At 42.0% G+C, this 16959-nt stretch overlaps 1 protein-coding gene across 2 annotated transcripts in view; it reads left to right on the top strand.

The window, feature by feature from the left end:
• Nucleotides 1–16959, top strand: part of SMG7 (SMG7 nonsense mediated mRNA decay factor) — a 58325-nt gene that overhangs the window by 25901 nt on the left and 15465 nt on the right. For both annotated transcript variants that reach the window (XM_035121414.2, XM_035121415.2), the window contains exons 11-17: nt 2414–2484; nt 5171–5231; nt 6903–7022; nt 8302–8737; nt 12619–12763; nt 13598–14004; nt 14927–15301. In XM_035121414.2, coding sequence (XP_034977305.1) covers nt 2414–2484; nt 5171–5231; nt 6903–7022; nt 8302–8737; nt 12619–12763; nt 13598–14004; nt 14927–15301 — 1615 coding nt within the window. The remainder of the gene's footprint in view (nt 1–2413; nt 2485–5170; nt 5232–6902; nt 7023–8301; nt 8738–12618; nt 12764–13597; nt 14005–14926; nt 15302–16959) is intronic.

Below are 16959 nucleotides of genomic sequence, written 5' to 3'. Positions count from 1 at the left end.
AAGTCCCTGGTACAACATGAACATTCTCTGGTGGTCCTAGGCAAGCCACCATATTTTATTTGCAACCCTGTATCTGCAATATTTGCAAAACATTTCAGGGTGGTGGTAAGGATTACTGAGACAATGAATGCACAGGTTTATAGTAGAAACTTGTGCTAACTGGGCCTATAACAGAAGTTGTCAGTAAGGGTGGGGATCACTGCAACCTTCAATTCTGTGTAAACTAACTGCTCCCTGAATCTTGCTTGCTTTTCAGAAGCATCCCCACCCATGGTCTCCAGCTTCATACCCATTTGCTAGCAATGTGTTTTGGACCCAGCAGCACAGAGTTGTTCCAGCAGGATAAATAACCCAGTCAGTTCCAGAAGCAGGATACAGTGGTACCTCAGGCTAAGAACTTTATTCATTAAGAATGGAGGTCCATTCTTAACCTGAAACTGTTCTTAACCTGAGGTACCACTTTAGCTAATACCTCTCTCCTAAAATATGTTATTTATTCTAGGTAGCCACTACAGTGATTACTTTTGCCTGAGTGATACTGTGAGTTTGACCTAGGCTGGGAAAGTAGTTTTCTAAAGTGTTTTCCTCAGTCATAATTTCCAGCCACCAGTGTGGCACTTGCTCTCCCTAAATGGAGATGGTGGCTATTATATGTGTGCAGTAGTAGTTGTTTGGCTTATGTGCCACCTTCGTTCCATGATGGAATTCAGTTTTGTTTAAATAGTGTTTCCCAGCAATCTCCCATCCTGGTGCTAAGCAGACCTGCTTAGCTTCAGCAGGTTGGGACATTGTTATGCCTTCATTTAAAATGTTTATTGCTTATTCTCTGGCAGGTATAGAATTGGATTTGTGCAGAAACATAATCCCGAAGCTGTAGCATTTTAGATTGTATGATGGGTGATAAGACAGGCATGGCCCTTGCTTTCCACATTCTGACTGACGCTTAATGCCCGTTTAAACACTACTTAAAGGCAATTTCTGTCAAACTTTTGATTATTTTCTTTTCAAGTGCCCCCTGAACTGTTGAAGACTATCAGTCCTTCTCTGGAAATGACCTCCCCAATTTTGCCACATGCAAAATTTGGATGCTACTGTGGATCCAGTTGTAATATTTTAATGTCATTGAAGGAAGCAATGGGATTGACGCCTCCTCCCAGTCCTCTGCTCCTAGCCCATCCCTTCCTTCATCTACCACTAAAAACAGCAGAGTTTCATACATTAATTAACCTTAAATCTCTGACTTTTCTGAGAACAACTGTTTTAGAATTTCCCATGTGTGCACACAAAGTATTGGAAGCCCTCCTTCACTGCCATTTCCACTAGTGCCCACATATAGCGTGGAGAATTCTGGAAGGTCTTATCATTCAGCTTCACTCTTCATCCCGCTCTGAGGGTGCAGTATGCTTTGTAAACATGAGGTCCGGGATATGCTTTCCAAAGTTAGAGATAAAATAACAAGATTAAAAGATACAACCACAAACTTAGCCATTCCAAATCAGCATTATAAAGCAATGACCAAACTAAAACAATCAAGAGTTTTAAAAGCTTAGGAAAGTAAATGCTTGATGTCAAAATACCATCAACATAGGTGCCAGGGCTACATAGTTAAAATATTTAAGTGTATACCTTAAAATGTAGAATGTGAATGCAGTGCATGTTTGTAGATACATGCATCATACAGTTGTCGGGGAGCTATGGCAAGCAGAGATATGTGTCTGCATAATTTGTGACATGACTAACTATGCATTACCACTCATATTCTTAAATGAAACAAGAATAAACTCGATTTTGTTGATGCTGTCCACATCTTGCTTCCAACAGGATCTTCACTAAACCTGGCTTTTGAAACAGCTTTCAGTACTATCTGACTGTAACTTGCAAGTAAACAAGGCTATAAACCTTCCAAAGTCAAATTGATATTCTACAAAAGAGAGTCACAAAGCCTTCCCATTACAAGATGCTATATTATGTACGGCCATGAGGTCTGGCAGCAATTGCATTTCATCCAGCCCTGTAAAACAGCAATTGTTCCACTTGACGCCTGCATGTAACAATCTTTGGTTGTTTTTCTTCAAGGGTTCCATGTGGTTGCCAGTGTTTGGGCATTCCATAAAAATTCTACTAGTGTGCGAATGTTTAGGGCAAATAGTGAGCTGGCACAATCCAGAAAAGGAAATTGCAAAGTCTGTTCTTAATAAGAGGAGATGTAATATGTAACAACAAGGGCACTGTGGGTATTGCAGATAAAATATGGATTTTGAGAAGACCTGATAGACCTGATAGATAGTGGAGGTAGCAGAGACTGTTCAGGCACAGAAGGAAGTGTATCAAAGTACCAAGGAAGGAGTAGGAGAGCTGTGAAAGCAACCAATAGCATATTACACAAATTTAAAATGCTCTTCTTGCCTTGCAGTATTTGGCCTTGGCTGATTTCCCTGCTAAATAGTTTTCAGCCTCATGAGGAAGACATCTCCTGCCCTAATGGTAAGGATATTCCTTTCTCAAGTGGTCCATGGAAGATGAATAAAGAATGGGGTTGGGGAATATGGCACTAATCCCTGCACTAATGCACTGTTGATTTGTGAAATTAGGCAGAGACAAAACTACTTGCCTCATTATACCTTCATTTTGAAAAGCACCTGCTGCTCCCAGTGACTTAACAACACTCCTTGGAAATACATTTGAATTGTTGAGATGTTATTCTTGTTCCTCGCTGCTGCTAGATCCAACTGGCAGTGGCAGCTCCTTTGCCTTTGTCGGGTAATGCTCTAGCATGGTAATGTCATGGGCAGTTGTCAACAAAATCACATGGGTTGCCACAACCAATCAGTTTAAGGCTGCTGGATCAGGCCAATGACTGGCATCCTGTTTTCACAGTGGCCAACAGAATGCCAGTGGAGAAACCCGCAAGCAGGAATCGAGCACAAGAGTATTCTGCCATCCTCTGGTTTACATCAACTGGTATTCAGATTTAAATTACTGTGTTGGTAAATAAGACCAAGAACGGTCTCCCTAGGGAGGCTGTGAACTCCCTTTCCTTGGAGGTTTTTAAGCAGAGGTTGGATGGCCATCTGTCATGGATGCTGTAGCTGAGATTCCTACATTGCGGGGGTTGGAAATAGATGATCCTTGGGGCACCTTCCAACTCTACATTTATTTGATTCTTTCTTATTTGTCCATAGCCTGATGAGTGCAGCCTGATGTACATTGCTTAGACAACTATGGTTGATCAGTGTGCAAATAGTTGAAATAAATGTTGAAATAAATGTTGAAATAATTATCAGCTTGTGGTAATGCAGAGGTAGGTTTATTCACTGGTAGCACTGGTGCTATAGAATCTGTATTGACATTCTACAGTCTTTTGAAGTTGCACCTGTTTACACACACAATTTTATTTTTTAAAAAAATGTTTATTAAGTTTTCATTTTTATTTCTCAAAATAAACATTTTACATACTGTTAGATATCCAGCAACTTTCCTTCTCCTTCCATGGTTCATTCAGTTTTATCTTTCATTCTTGCATATTTTACTATAACCATTTTAATCAGTTCTCCACTTTTACATTACTCAGAATTAATTACACTGTTGATTTTATCGTAATGCTGTCAGTGTTTTCAGCTGTATACAATTACTTTCCATGTACTCAATAAATGTTTTCTACCCTTTAAATATATGTTCTTCTTGCTCTCTTATTCTGTATGTTAAACCTGCAAGCTCTGCATATTCTAGCATCTTAAGTTGCCAGTCATCTTTGCCTGGAACTGCCCTCACTTTCCATTTTTGGGCTAACAAAACCTGAGCCGTAGTTGTTGCATACATAAATAAAATTTTCTTACACCTAGGAACTTCTGCCTAAATTATTCCCAACAAAAAAGACTCTGGTCTTTTGGGGGAAATTGTTTTAAACATTTTTTTTTCAATTCATTGTAAATCATTTCCCAATATTCTTTTACCTTTTTACATGTCCACCACATATGAAAAAAGTTTCCCTCCGTTTCTTTACATTTACAACACATACCTGATTCAACTTTGTACATCTTATCCAACCTTCTCAGAGTTCAAAACCACCTGAATCATTTCCATATAATTCTCTTTCAGTGAATAACATGCAGTAAATTTCAAATTATTTTTCTACAATTTCTCCCAGAGGTTTAAGTCTCTATATTGTGTTCTATATCTACTGCCCAATGTGCCATTGAAGCTTTGACTACCTCGTCTTTTGTTTCCCACTCTAATGAAAAGTTGTACATTTTAGATAATGGTTTATTCTCTTTCTGTAATAATTGTTTTTCAGATTGTTAGCTTTGGTTCAGGAATCCATTTTTAAAAATCTAACTTAAACATATCATGTACCCTGTTTCCCCTATATTAAGATGTAGTCATAAAATAAGCCATAGCAGGATTTTTAAGCATTGAAGGAATATAAGCCATACCCCAAAAATAAGACATAGTGATAGCGCGCAGCAGCAATGCCGGCTGCGGCAGGAGGAGGGGAAAAAAATAAGACATCCCCTGAAAATAAGCCATATTGTGTTTTTTTGAGGAAAAATAATTAGAAGACGGTGCCTTATTTTCGGAGAAACACGGTATCTGGTGGTACTATAACCAATCAGTAACGTGGCTCCTTAACTCCTCTATATGTCGCCCATTGTCTATCCATATTAGTTCCTTTGCTTCAATGGGAGATAATCATAAAGATGTTTCTTTCCAAAAAATTTTGTACTTCTCCCAAACTCTATATAAGTTCTTCCTAATAGTGTGTTTTGTAAAACTCTTACAGATTTTAGCTTTCTAAAATATCTGCATTTTCCAATAAGATCCATTCATTTAGTCAACACAGACATTCTGCCTCATAATACAATTGTAGGTCTGGCAGGGCAAAGCCTCCTCTTTCTTTTAATCTATCAAGATTTTATGTTTAATTCAAGGCTTCCCCCCCCCCCTGCCAGATAAATTTAGAGATATCTTTTTTTCCATTCTTTAGAATCAATTCAGATTGTAAGTAAGTTAAGTTGTACGCCGGCTCCCTCGGCCAATAACATGAGATGAGTGCTGCAACCCCAGAGTCAGTCATGCCTGGACCTAATGGTCAGGGCTCCCTTTACCCTAGACCTGGTGAGGAATGCAGTCCTGTATAGTTATTCTTCTTTTTTCTCTGATTGTTCACTAGCCACCCCTCTCCCAGAGGAGTTTGAGCTGCAGGGATTCTTAGCTTTGAGACCCTCTTTCAGGTGAGTCACTGCTGGAGGTTGCAACTTTTTGTTTATGACGGCTTACATTGATGGTCTTGCTGTTTGGAAGCAAATGTGAGAAAAGGAGGAGAATCTGGGCAGTATGATTCCATTTGTCATAGAAAGATACCTCTCTTCCAACCCAATAGAGACTTTGGTTTGGCAATGCAGTTGCCCACAATCACTTCAATAGCTGCAGGTCTCCCCTGCATGAGTGAGTTTTTTTGGGGGGTGGGGAGGGAGGCTCGGTTAATTTCATTGTACACAGGTTGTACATTGACAATAAAGGTATTATTATTATTATTATCATTAGTCTAGGAGAGTCACTATAATAGCTTGAGATATCTAAGTGTGCATTTAAATGCATGCATGACAGTTTCTTATTTTGGAATATATCTTAGGAAAAATTCCAAAATCCTGTCTCATGCAGTTTCATGTTTTTATATTCATTGTTAGCATGGAGAAGACATGGAGGACAGAAACAAGATTGAGACACTGGGACCTTGATGTGACAAGAGTCTGAAAGTTAACTGAAAAGTGGCCTTTGGGGCAAATCTGGCCCTCTCTGTTGCCAGCTCAAATGTCGGGCGCTTTCAGACACCCCTTTGCCCTCAGAGTTTTCTGAGGGCAGGTTAGAAGCAAATATTGGGATCATGCACTCTCCCTTGCTCCTGTCATAATAGGAGAAAGTACCAAGTGAACTTGGGGTGATTTCTATTCTGTTGTGCAGGACCAGGAATAGTCTGTGTTCAAATAAACACAAGATCTCTCTAGTTAATTGAGGGATAAGAAATACAAGGACCCAAAGTCCACTCCTGATCTGCCCTTGTGTAGAACCCTCCCCCCCCGGGGGGGGTGTGACATCTGGCCAGGCCTTTCTACTGCAGTGCTAAGCTTACCCACCTTTTTAAGGGAAGTGAATTGTTTTGTCCTTTACAAAAGACAGATTTCACAGTCCCCTACCCCAACAGACTTGCAATCTTAAAAGAAGAGACCAAGGTTTTATATACAGTGGTACCTCGGTTTATGAACACAATTGGTTCCGGAAGTCTGTTCATAAACTGAAGCGTTCATAAACTGAAGTGAACTTTCCCATTGAAAGTAATGGAAAGTGGATTAATCCGTTCCAGACGGTCCGCGGAGTAACCGTTCATAAACTGAAGCGAACTTTTCCATTGAAAGTAATGGAAAGTGGATTAATCCGTTCCAGATGGGTCCGCGAAGTACTTAAACTGAAGCATTCATAAACTGAAACATGGGTGTAATTGGTTCCGGAAGTCTGTTCATAAACTGAAGCGTTCATAAACTGAAGCGAACTTTCCCATTAAAAGTAATGGAAAGTGAATTAATCCGTTCCAGATGGGTCCGCGGCGTTCATAAACCGAAAATTCATAAACCGAGGTGTTCATAAACCGAGGTTCCACTGTATACTGTAGCTGGAGATTTTGCCCTCTGCTGTGAAACATAGAAACATATTGTGTTGATATTTATCTGTGAAACACTGTCACAAACTACCTTTAAATAGCATTCTAACCTTCTCAGGTTGGTATATGGACTGAAAAGAAATCTATCAGAAGTCTCGTTTAAGCTCCACCAACTTAGTTTGGTCTCCTTGTGCCTGCCTTTCCATTTCAATCCGACTTTCTATTCTTTGTTTATGGCAACAACTAGGAACTTGGATTTTTCAAAAGGCCATCAAGGGATTTCAGGAGACAAAGAAGGGCAGCACCGGCGAATACGGCAACAGCGCCTGATCTTCACAGGCAAATGGATTGCTGACAACCAGCCAAGGTATCTGCACAGCTGCTGGCATCACCCCTCACTCTTCTGAGCATCATATTCTTCTCTGCTGCTGCTTGTTGCTATTGACACGAGTTGAACATTATTGGAGCTTAAATGAAGATGTGCGGTCTGACACTATTTTTAACACAGTTTAAGGAATGTATGGCAACATGGTAGTTACTAAAAACCTACTGTACATAATTTTAAACACATCAATTTTTAAAGGTGTGGGCAGCTTGTTTGGCACTTAAGACAGTGCTAGAAATCTACATTGAGTCAGTAGGGCAGAACTTAAGTTATATGTTTTAATTTGAAGTCAGAAATGTAATTTGCATAACTTTCATGCACACAGAAGTGGCAGACCTGGATTAATGGTGCTGAATCAGATTGTTACTCCATCTAGCTTGGGGCTGATTGGTCAGAGAATCATAGGCTAGGTCCTCTCTGATCTAGGCTAGTTTCATTGTTGACTTTTTGCTATACATTTTAGATGCTTTTTCTCCAAGGTTTTGTGCTCTGTATTAAGTTTTTTAAACTTGATTTAACCTCACTCATCTTTTCTCTATTTTCTGGAGGGTTAGGAAAATTAAGTTTGGGGGTGGGGTAGGAACAGTGACACAGTCTTGAGCATTAGAATTGGATGAGATTCCTTGAGTCTTCATCAATCCCCAAAGCACTCCTGGCCACACAAACTAGTCTGCAAAATTATTGTCTCCCCCAGTCCCTAAATTTTTATTATCCTGTTGCATTTGGAAGGGCCTGGGAACCACATTGATGTATTGTCATGATGGGCGTCTTCCTGTTAGTTGTCGCAGAGCAGGCCAACAATGTTAGCAGTAACAGTGTGAGGAGTGGCTTCATTGCTCTGCTGCAAGTTTGAAAACTGAATTGAAGTGGTATAGTACAGTTTTCCTAATCACAAATGTTGGAACTCAACCTACATTTGAACTTGAGGTGGTAACCTGAAGGATTCAGCCAATATGCCACCACCTCTCTCTAGTCAAAGGAGCCTCCTTGTATCAGTAGACCAAAGTGCTGCTCCCTGGCTGCTTTTAAAGCTTCCTTCTTAGGCTAACTCAGTGACTAAGAGTACAAACTGCTTTCACCTTGCTCACCTCTGCCTCTGTGTCACCTCAATTCACAGAAACTGTGTCTGACATCAGAAAGCTTGTATGCTTGCTTTCTATTTAAGTTCTATTTAATTTTGTGCATGGGTTGGTTGGTTTGTACCTGAAGATTTAATCACTAATTAAATCCCTAATTAATTCATTTTGTCTTTCTGTTAAAGGCTGATCCAATGTGAAATTGAGATTGGGAAACTTCTGTTTTTGACAGAGATCCCAGAATTGCTGCTTGATGACTATAGTGAATTGAAACAGAGTCACATTCTGCAGGAAGCAGCAGAGCCACAGTTTGCAGACGGGAGCCCAGGACTTAAGTCAGTGCTGTCAACAGGTCGAAACCTGAGCAGCAGCTGTGATGCAGGAGATAAGCCAATGGTGACATTCAAAGAGAACATTAAACCCCGAGAGGTAAACAGGGAGCAAGGCCGAAACTATCTGACTAAGGAAGTGGGTAGGGAAAGAAGGGATTATAGTAAAGGAATAACAGTCAATAAAAATGATGGGAAGAAGGACAACAACAACAACAAGAGGAAGAACGAGATCAAGAAATGTGGCATGGAAAAGATGCAGGAAGCAGGGAAGCAGAATGTAGCAGTGCAGGTGAGACTTTGTGCATGGTATCATCCCAGTGAAATTTGTCATGTGGCTATTTGAATTAGTTGGTCATGCAAATCTGTGCAGGCCTCTTCATGCTATAGCAAGATCGATGACCTTTATTTGGAGACTAAACAAGGTGATTCACGTGTTGCACTCTCAGTGAGGATGTATGGAAAGGTCCCTGAGCCATTATTTGGTTACCACAATTTCAGACAGCCGGACCCCCTTCCACCCTTCTACCTTGCTCTTCACTTCTGCCAAGGAAATAATTGCTGCCCACTTACCCTTAAAACCTCACATATTGACAGAAGGGACAAAGGAAGTACCTGTTTTGGTTCTTTCTTTGGTTGGCTGATCTTGTTTCCTTTGGGAGGGGGAGCTAGTGAGTGGACTGCAGCTCTTTCCTTAACAGTGAGTCTCTTCTACTGTGACTGTCTGTACTGGCAGTAGATGCTACAGGCACAGAGAGGCTTCTGCAAGTGTGGTCCCTCATTAGGAGGGTAATTTGTGAATTGTACTATATTACAGTGGGATTTTATTTTATTCTTACTTTAACCATTGCCAACTTCTTTCATCATTCAGCATCACTGTTGACATTCTTTAGCATTCATTGATTGATAAGGCTGATAGACACGAATTCTTTGGGTATTTCTTTGGTATATTCTTCTCCTCCCCACATCAACAAAAGAATAACTTTCATCAGTTTTCCATTTTAGTCCTCTATGATGCATTGTTAATGCTGAAACATTTACTGTACGGTAGCTATTGAAGAGTTAGTCTTCAACTGCCCTCTTAGTTTCCTTTTTTTTTTTACCATTTTAACAGTAAATTGCTTCAGCGCCAGTTATATTTGTTTGTATCTTTTCATATTAACTTCCATATTTAAACAGGATTAGGTTAAGACAGTTCTTTCCATGTCCTAGAGAAGGACAAGAGGTAGAAACTTGCCTAGTTTCATTCTCCCTGGTTTTTTTAAATGACTTGGTTATTCAAAGGAAAACATATAGGAATTAAGGTGGCTTGTAAATGGTCTCTTGCCTGTTCACGTGAAGACTTCGTGAACTGGAAGACAATTCCTCTTTTTTTCTTTCCTTATTGTGTACAATAAATTTGTGAAATAAAAGAATGGTTAACAGGCAAATAAAAAATACTGTGGGCTAGTAAATTTGGGGAATTACTTGTCAGGCTGAAACTAGAACCTCTTAAATGTATTTTGAGGAGATTTGTCCTTTCATCTCTTGTGTCAAATGCTGGCCTGTGGCACAGTCCCTTTCAAGTGATTTTTTCCTTGCACCCAGAAAAAATGGTACTGACTCACCTGCTCCGTCAAACATTTCTACAAGAAGAAGGGAAACTCAGGTGGGTTTCTGGGTGCACAGGGAGTAGCACCCCTTGAAAGGACTGTGTCATAGGCCAACATTTGAGGCAAAAGGTGAAAGGACCACAATCAAAGTATTGTCATAAAAGGATCATTGCAACATACCTATGTCCTCAAGGAAATAATATTCTTAGCAAGGTACAGGACATGTAATGCAGGGAGATGTAAGCTTAGCATTAATCTTAAACCATTTAACAATCCTTTGGTATCCGAGTATTTTATTTAATCTCTAGCTAAGAACCCTGATGATTCCTCCTTAATCTTCAAATTCTCCTGTTCAGCCACTTGATTCTGCTGTTTGTTTGCTAAGTGGCTTATAAAAAAGTAACATTAAGGACTTTCCGTCAGTCTCGGTATAATAGATCTGTCACTTTTGAGCCTGCAGCTGATGGTGAAAGAAATGGAGTTTGTATTAATACAAGGCAGTGAGGACCAGACACTAACTTCATTCTATGGCCTGTGCCATTTGTAGAGGCTGTGTTCAGTACAGAAGCAGGATCATGCTCAACCCCAGAACCCACCTGTCCTGTGGGTGGGCCCAACAGGCTTCCTTGTCTTAGATCAGCCTTTCTCAAACTTGAGTCCCCAGATGATGTTGGGCTACAACTTCCATCACCCTTGACTACTAGTCCTGCTAGCTAGGTATGATGGGAGTTGTAGTCCAACAACATCTGGGGACCCACGTTTGATAAAGTCTATATTAGATGTAACATTTATAGGTAAAGGACCCTTGGATGGTTAAGTCCAGTCGAATTTGACTATGGGGTGCAGCGCTCATCTCCGCTTTCAGGCTGAGGGAGCCAGTGTTTGTCTGCAGGCAGCTTTCTGGACATCATGTGGCAACCATGACTAAACCACTCTGGCGCATGGAACACCATGACACATGCCAAAGCACACGGAAATGCCATTTACCTTCCCACTGCAGTGGTACCTATGTATCTACTCACATTGGTATGCTTTCAAACTGCTAGGTTGGCAGGAGCTGGGCCAAAGCAACAGGAACTCACCCTGTCGCACAGACTCAAATTGCAACCTGCAAGCTCAAGAGGTTATGTGGTTTAGACCACAGCACCACCCGTGTCCCTATTGTAACATTTATATGGAGCTTGCAGGCATAAAATCCCAACGTGCATAATGTACAAAAAATTGTACCTAGCATGTAAACATCTGGCATGCCTAGCAGATGGGGCAGATGAGTGGAATTCCCCCCTTAAGGTCAGCACCTCTACAGACCCACAGTATTGTATAAACAACTGTTCTTCAACTGGTGAGTTGAGACCCGCTAGTGGGTCGCGGCCTGATCCAAGGTGGTTCACAACAGGCACTCTACTATCATGCAAATATATGGTTAAAAAAAAAAGAAATGGGTCCCCAAATGCATCTTTCAGTTAAAAGTGAGTCCTAGGTCTGAAAAGGTTGGGGAATACCTAAACAAGCCTGATAGAAGCTGGGAATAACATACAATCCTGCTTACATTCCTTGCAGAGACATGTTGTTTCTAGTTAGCGATTTGTTACACTTCAATGGAAGTACAGTAAAAAAGGGGGGGAAATCCAGTGGTTGGATGAATGTTGAAAAACCTTTTCTTAAAAAAAATCTTGTAAATTATTGGCTCTCACTACATTTTAAAACTTCTCTTCATGCACATTCACTGGTGGTATATTATTTTATATGGCCTCTGGCATGCTGAAACTGCTACAAAATACTCCTTGTCATTTGTTTTGGTGTACAGAAACAGTTAGCACTAATTCTCTAATAAAATATATATTTCAGTGAGAAATGTCCCTATTGTGTTCGGTGGAGCTTACTCCCAAGTAAGTGAGTGTAGGGTTGCAATCTAAAGTGATCTTTTAAAAATCCTTCTTGCATAATAGATTTATATGTAAAATGCACACTACACACAGGTCAATTTGTGCCAGAGCAGGAAAGTAGAGGTGTTTTAGCTATCTTTTGAAAGCTGAGCTTATCTCCTGTTTCTCAGACAAATGGGCTGGAGTTTACGTTCATGGAATCCCAGACTATCTGCCAGTAGGGAGTGGAGGTGAGTTTTGTCCTCCTAGTTTCACATGCTCTGGAGCCGTGAGCAAAACTACTGGGACAAATTCTTCCCCTACCCTGTTCCCCTTCCTAAGATTGGAAGGAAGCCTGGGGTTTGTTTTGACATTCTGTTTCTGAGGCCCTCCTAGTGCCTTGGGAGTGCAGATCTGAAGGAAGGTCCTAGTCCTCTGCATCTCCACTGTGGAGAGAAGGGCCAGGGCTGGATTCCCAGCATTGCCTTGCAACCCTAGCTCTAAGCTGGAGAGGGGAGGGGATTGGCCTGGACCTCATACTGAGTTTTGAAGGCGGCCACAAATTTTGGCTTGACTATGAGGGAAACCCAGCAATTTTGGGTCCCTTCTGTATAGCAAAGGGGGAACTAGAATTACTTGAAAAGAATCAATGCATCATAATCATGCTAAGAAGGTGTGGACAGGTAACATTGATGCTTAAATGGCTTCCCTTCTAGGTAAAATCCCAGACTGAGTTGAGGAAGACTCCCGTGTCTGAAGCCAGGAAAACACCAGTCACTCAGTCTCCCAACCAGGCCAGCAACTCCCAGTTCATACCCATCCATCACCCAGGAGCTTTCCCTCCTCTTCCTAGCCGGCCAGGTAAAAGCCATGTGCTCTGGATTAAAATCATATCTATCTTTGTTTAAAACTCATGATGTTGTGGGCTGATGCCTTCCACCTATCTTTTTCTATGTAGGAAAATAAAACTGAAAAGGGTTTCTTTGTAAAAATGCTCTGACTTCCTTTAACTGGAACATAAGTGGGTGGGGGCATTACTATATTGCATGATCTTTACCCAAGTGCATAGTAACGAGCTCTCTGCAATGTCTGAATAACAGCACATGTGTGTTTTCTGCCACAGGTGCACAGAGTGGAAAGCCCCCTCACACATAATTTTCTCAATGTGCATACCTATGGTGGAAAAGACAATTCTGCTGTCACAAAAAGCTTACCTTTTTGTCACAGATATTAATCTTGGTGTTTGAAAAAGTAATGTGCAGAACAGGCAGCCCATAATGTGACGAAGTGTCTGCTTTGTGTGTAGTATACAGCTGTGAAGATGAAAGCCATTCCTGCGGGTCTGAGAGGGTGTGGCACCCCACTCCATCCTGGAATCCTCCCCCAAAAGGGGTTGGAACTGGAGCTGAAGGCTTGCTTGTATACATACCCCCACACACTCCCAATACTCTTACTGCAGAGATGAATGGCTTAATAAATGGCTGAATCAGATGCTGATTTTGAATGTGGGATCTCCTTAAATCTGGAAAGAGTGGGACCAGGGAGGAGCCAAAGGCCCATTCACAGGGGACAATCCTGGAAGAGGAGACAGGAAGTAACATTTGAAGAGCCCCCTAAACATTCCATGCGTGAAAAAGTAGTTTCCTTTTTTAAAAAAATGTCTGTTTGTTTGTCTCTTTCTTTTCTTCTTCCCAGGCTTCCCACCTCCCGCCTATGTTATCCCCCCTCCTGTGGCTTTCCCTATGGGCTCAGGATATACTTTCCCAGGTGGCGTTTCTGTCCCAGGAACCTTTCTTCAGCCTGCAGCTCATTCACCTGCAGGAAACCAGGTGCAAGCTGGGAAACAATCCCACATTCCTTACAGCCAGCAGCGGCCCTCTGGACCAGGCCCAATGAACCAGGGACCTCAGGCACCCTCCCCTTCTCAGCAGTCCCTTGCATCCTTACCAGCTCAGGCAACAGCACAGTCTGCAAGCCAGTTGCAGGTCCAGGCTCTGGCCCAGCAGCAGCAGCAACAGCAACAGCAGCAACAACAACAGTCCCCTACAAAAGCTGTTCAGGCCTTAGGGAAGAGTTCTCCACACCACTCTGGATTCCAGCAGGTGAGCTTTAAGGAGAAGAAAGTACTAGAGAGACCCAATCTGGGCTGGATTGCATCTGTAGGTGCAAATGCAGGATCTTTGCTCAAATAAGAGTGGCTCTGATGGAAAGGTGCAAGTAAAAGTATTTACTCACTTATATTATTTATCTAGCATTATGCCCCTTGCATCTGGGAGGAAATTTTGGTAGGTACAGCCCTTCAAACCTCAGAACTTTCACATTGCCAAGTGCCTGCATGAAATCGTTTCCCTTTAATAACAGGTGAAGCCTCATGTTGGAAGTTTCACCTTTTTTGTAGGTTCTGAAACATTTCCTTGGATTTTCTCTGGATCACAAGGTCTCAGAACTTTGCTCTCAAAATGAAATCCATAAACTTTGCAGCTCAGTGGCACAGAATATGGAGCCTTGCTCAAGTACATTGCACATGATTGGGTGGTGGCACGTTGTGCTCTCAGGTGGTGCACAGAGTGTGTAGCATGCCTTTTTGGACAGTGAAGAATCAATACAGTGGTACCTCTGGTTAAGAACTTAATTCGTTCTGGAGGTCTGTTCTTAACCTGAGGTACCACTTTAGCTAATGGGGCCTCCCGCTGCTGCCGTGGTGTGATTTCTGTTCTCATCCTGAAGCAAAGTTCTTAACCCCAGGTACTATTTCTGGGTTAGCGGAGTCTGTAACCTGAAGCGTCTGTAACCCGAGGTACCACTGTAGTATTTTTCTGTGCAATGTTGCTTGCGGACTCTACTTCATCAAGTCAAGGGGTTCAACTCCAAAGCAGAGAAGCAAAATTTCAGGCTGTTTTTGGCAGAAAGAGAATATGCAGCTTGCCACGGTTGGTCTCTTGGCAGCTAGAAACCTAAATTAGTCAGATGCTCTCCAGTTTTGCATAATGAATTGTGCTGAACACAGAGGCCCTTGTTCTTCAGTATTCCCAGGCAGACTCCTCCAAGCAGCTCTGGAATCCTCCTCAGGTCCAAGGCCCGTTGGGGAAGATCATGCCTGTGAAGCAGCCCTACTATCTTCAGGGCCAAGACCCCCTAAAACTGTTTGAACAGTCCATGCAGCCTCCCCTCCTGCAACAGCAGCAGCCTCTGGAGAAGAAGATGAAGCCTTTCCCCATGGAGCCATATAACCAGAATCCCTCAGAGGTTAAGGGGCCAGAATTTTACTGGGACTCCTATGGCATGGCTGATAACCGCATCATGATGGCACAGCAGCAAGCTAACATGGACCGCAGAGGGAAACGTCAGCCAGGAGTCTTCCGCCCAGAGCAGGATCCAGTGCCTAGGATGGGTTTTGAGGTAAATGTGTGAATTGATGATCTTCAGGAAAGGAGAGTGGTTCTCCCTTGAGTGATAGATGTCTCCAAGTGGGTTTAGCTCCTCCTGTCACTCAAAGGCAAGAAACACTGTAACTTCAGAGGAAGTTGCTTTCAATGCAGCAGTATGCGGTGATTCACAGGATTACCAATTAGTAGAAACAGATTAGTCTGGGTTTTTGATTCTGTGTGTGTGTGTGTGTGTGTGTGTGTGTGTGTGTGTGTGTGTTTTAAAAAAACCTAAATACATTCTAAAAGCACTTTTAAAAAATCAACTAACTTGGTTTTGCATCATTTTTAAGATAACACTGACAAACCAAAACAACCTACTCAACTTTCCAGGCTATCTACACCCCCCCCCCCACACACACACAAGGGATGGTGCGTGGGGCAGGAGCTGTGCTATCTAGGTAGTGGACAGCTGGTCGTGGCTGCAAAGGCTCCTTCCTCCCCCATCAAGAGTGCAGCTTCAACTATCCTCTTCCCAGCCGTCAAGATCAAGGGCATATAATGTACACATGCTTTTATATTGTGAGGTACAAAATAAGAACCACAATATATCTTAAGATGCTGCTGAAACGGTAATATCAAATAAGCAATGTAAAGCTCATAATCTCCCACACCCCCAGTCCATGTGTGTCTGCCACTAAGATGGAGCCCCGGGGAAGTCATCTTGGCAAGGGATGTGCACTTGAATATTATCTTGGGAAAAGCTGTAAAGCTCCAGTTTGAGCATGGATTTCTGCCAGAACTTTACAAATCAACACAATATGTTGAGGCTTTTCAAAGTTTATCACAGTGAACCTGCATGATTTGAATTGTTAGGTATCACATAACTAGAGAAAAGCAAATATAGTAATTCCCTCTGGCAGTGCTGGCTCTTGGGACAGTCTGGGAGGAAGGAGATTGAAGAAGAAACACAAGGCTGGGGAAGCCACAAGTGTTACTTAAGGTGGCAAAGTAGATGCTGCCAGAACACTTTACGAGGCCATCACAGAGCCCCGTGGCTGTCTTCAAGAAGGTGGCCCAAACAATAGCATTTTATATGCCTGGGTATTTAATTCTGTAATTGTAGGTTAGTCTCACCATCCTTCAGTGTGGATCTCATGCCACATTTGAGGCATTTGGCAAGGAGCAATGTTGAGCAATGGGTGGTTCATGGAGAAAACTTGCTTGTGTAATAATAATTTTTAAAGCCCAGATTCTATGCTGTAGATGATGAAACCTGCTTGTAGTTCATCCGGCTCTGATCCATGAGCACATGATCAGGAACCATACAGGCACATTTTGGTTCTAACTACAGTTAACGAAGCTACTAGGATAGTGGAACATTGAAGAACAAAATGCATTCGCTTTCCACATATTTATTGTTGCAGTGGTGGAGATCACATTCTTCCAAAGAAGATCCCAGTAATTTTTGCTGGATGCAGAGCTGCTCCTAAAACACACACACGCAGTCTTACTTGTTTGACTCAATTTTTGTCTTTCTCCCCTTGATTTTCTTATGCCCCTGCTTTTCTCTCTTTAAGCTGCTTTTGCATGCTGGCATACCTTTCCTTGCATTCCCTTTCTCTGCTTTGCGTTCCTGCTGGGCTCCCTTCTATTCCTGTAGACTCCTTGCCTATCTGCTGCTAGTCTTGC

This window comes from Zootoca vivipara, chromosome 7, assembly GCF_963506605.1.
Source record: "Zootoca vivipara chromosome 7, rZooViv1.1, whole genome shotgun sequence".
Taxonomy (NCBI): domain Eukaryota; kingdom Metazoa; phylum Chordata; class Lepidosauria; order Squamata; family Lacertidae; genus Zootoca; species Zootoca vivipara.
The sequence above is the reverse complement of the archived record's forward strand: the minus strand, read 5'-3'. Positions and strand labels throughout refer to the sequence as shown.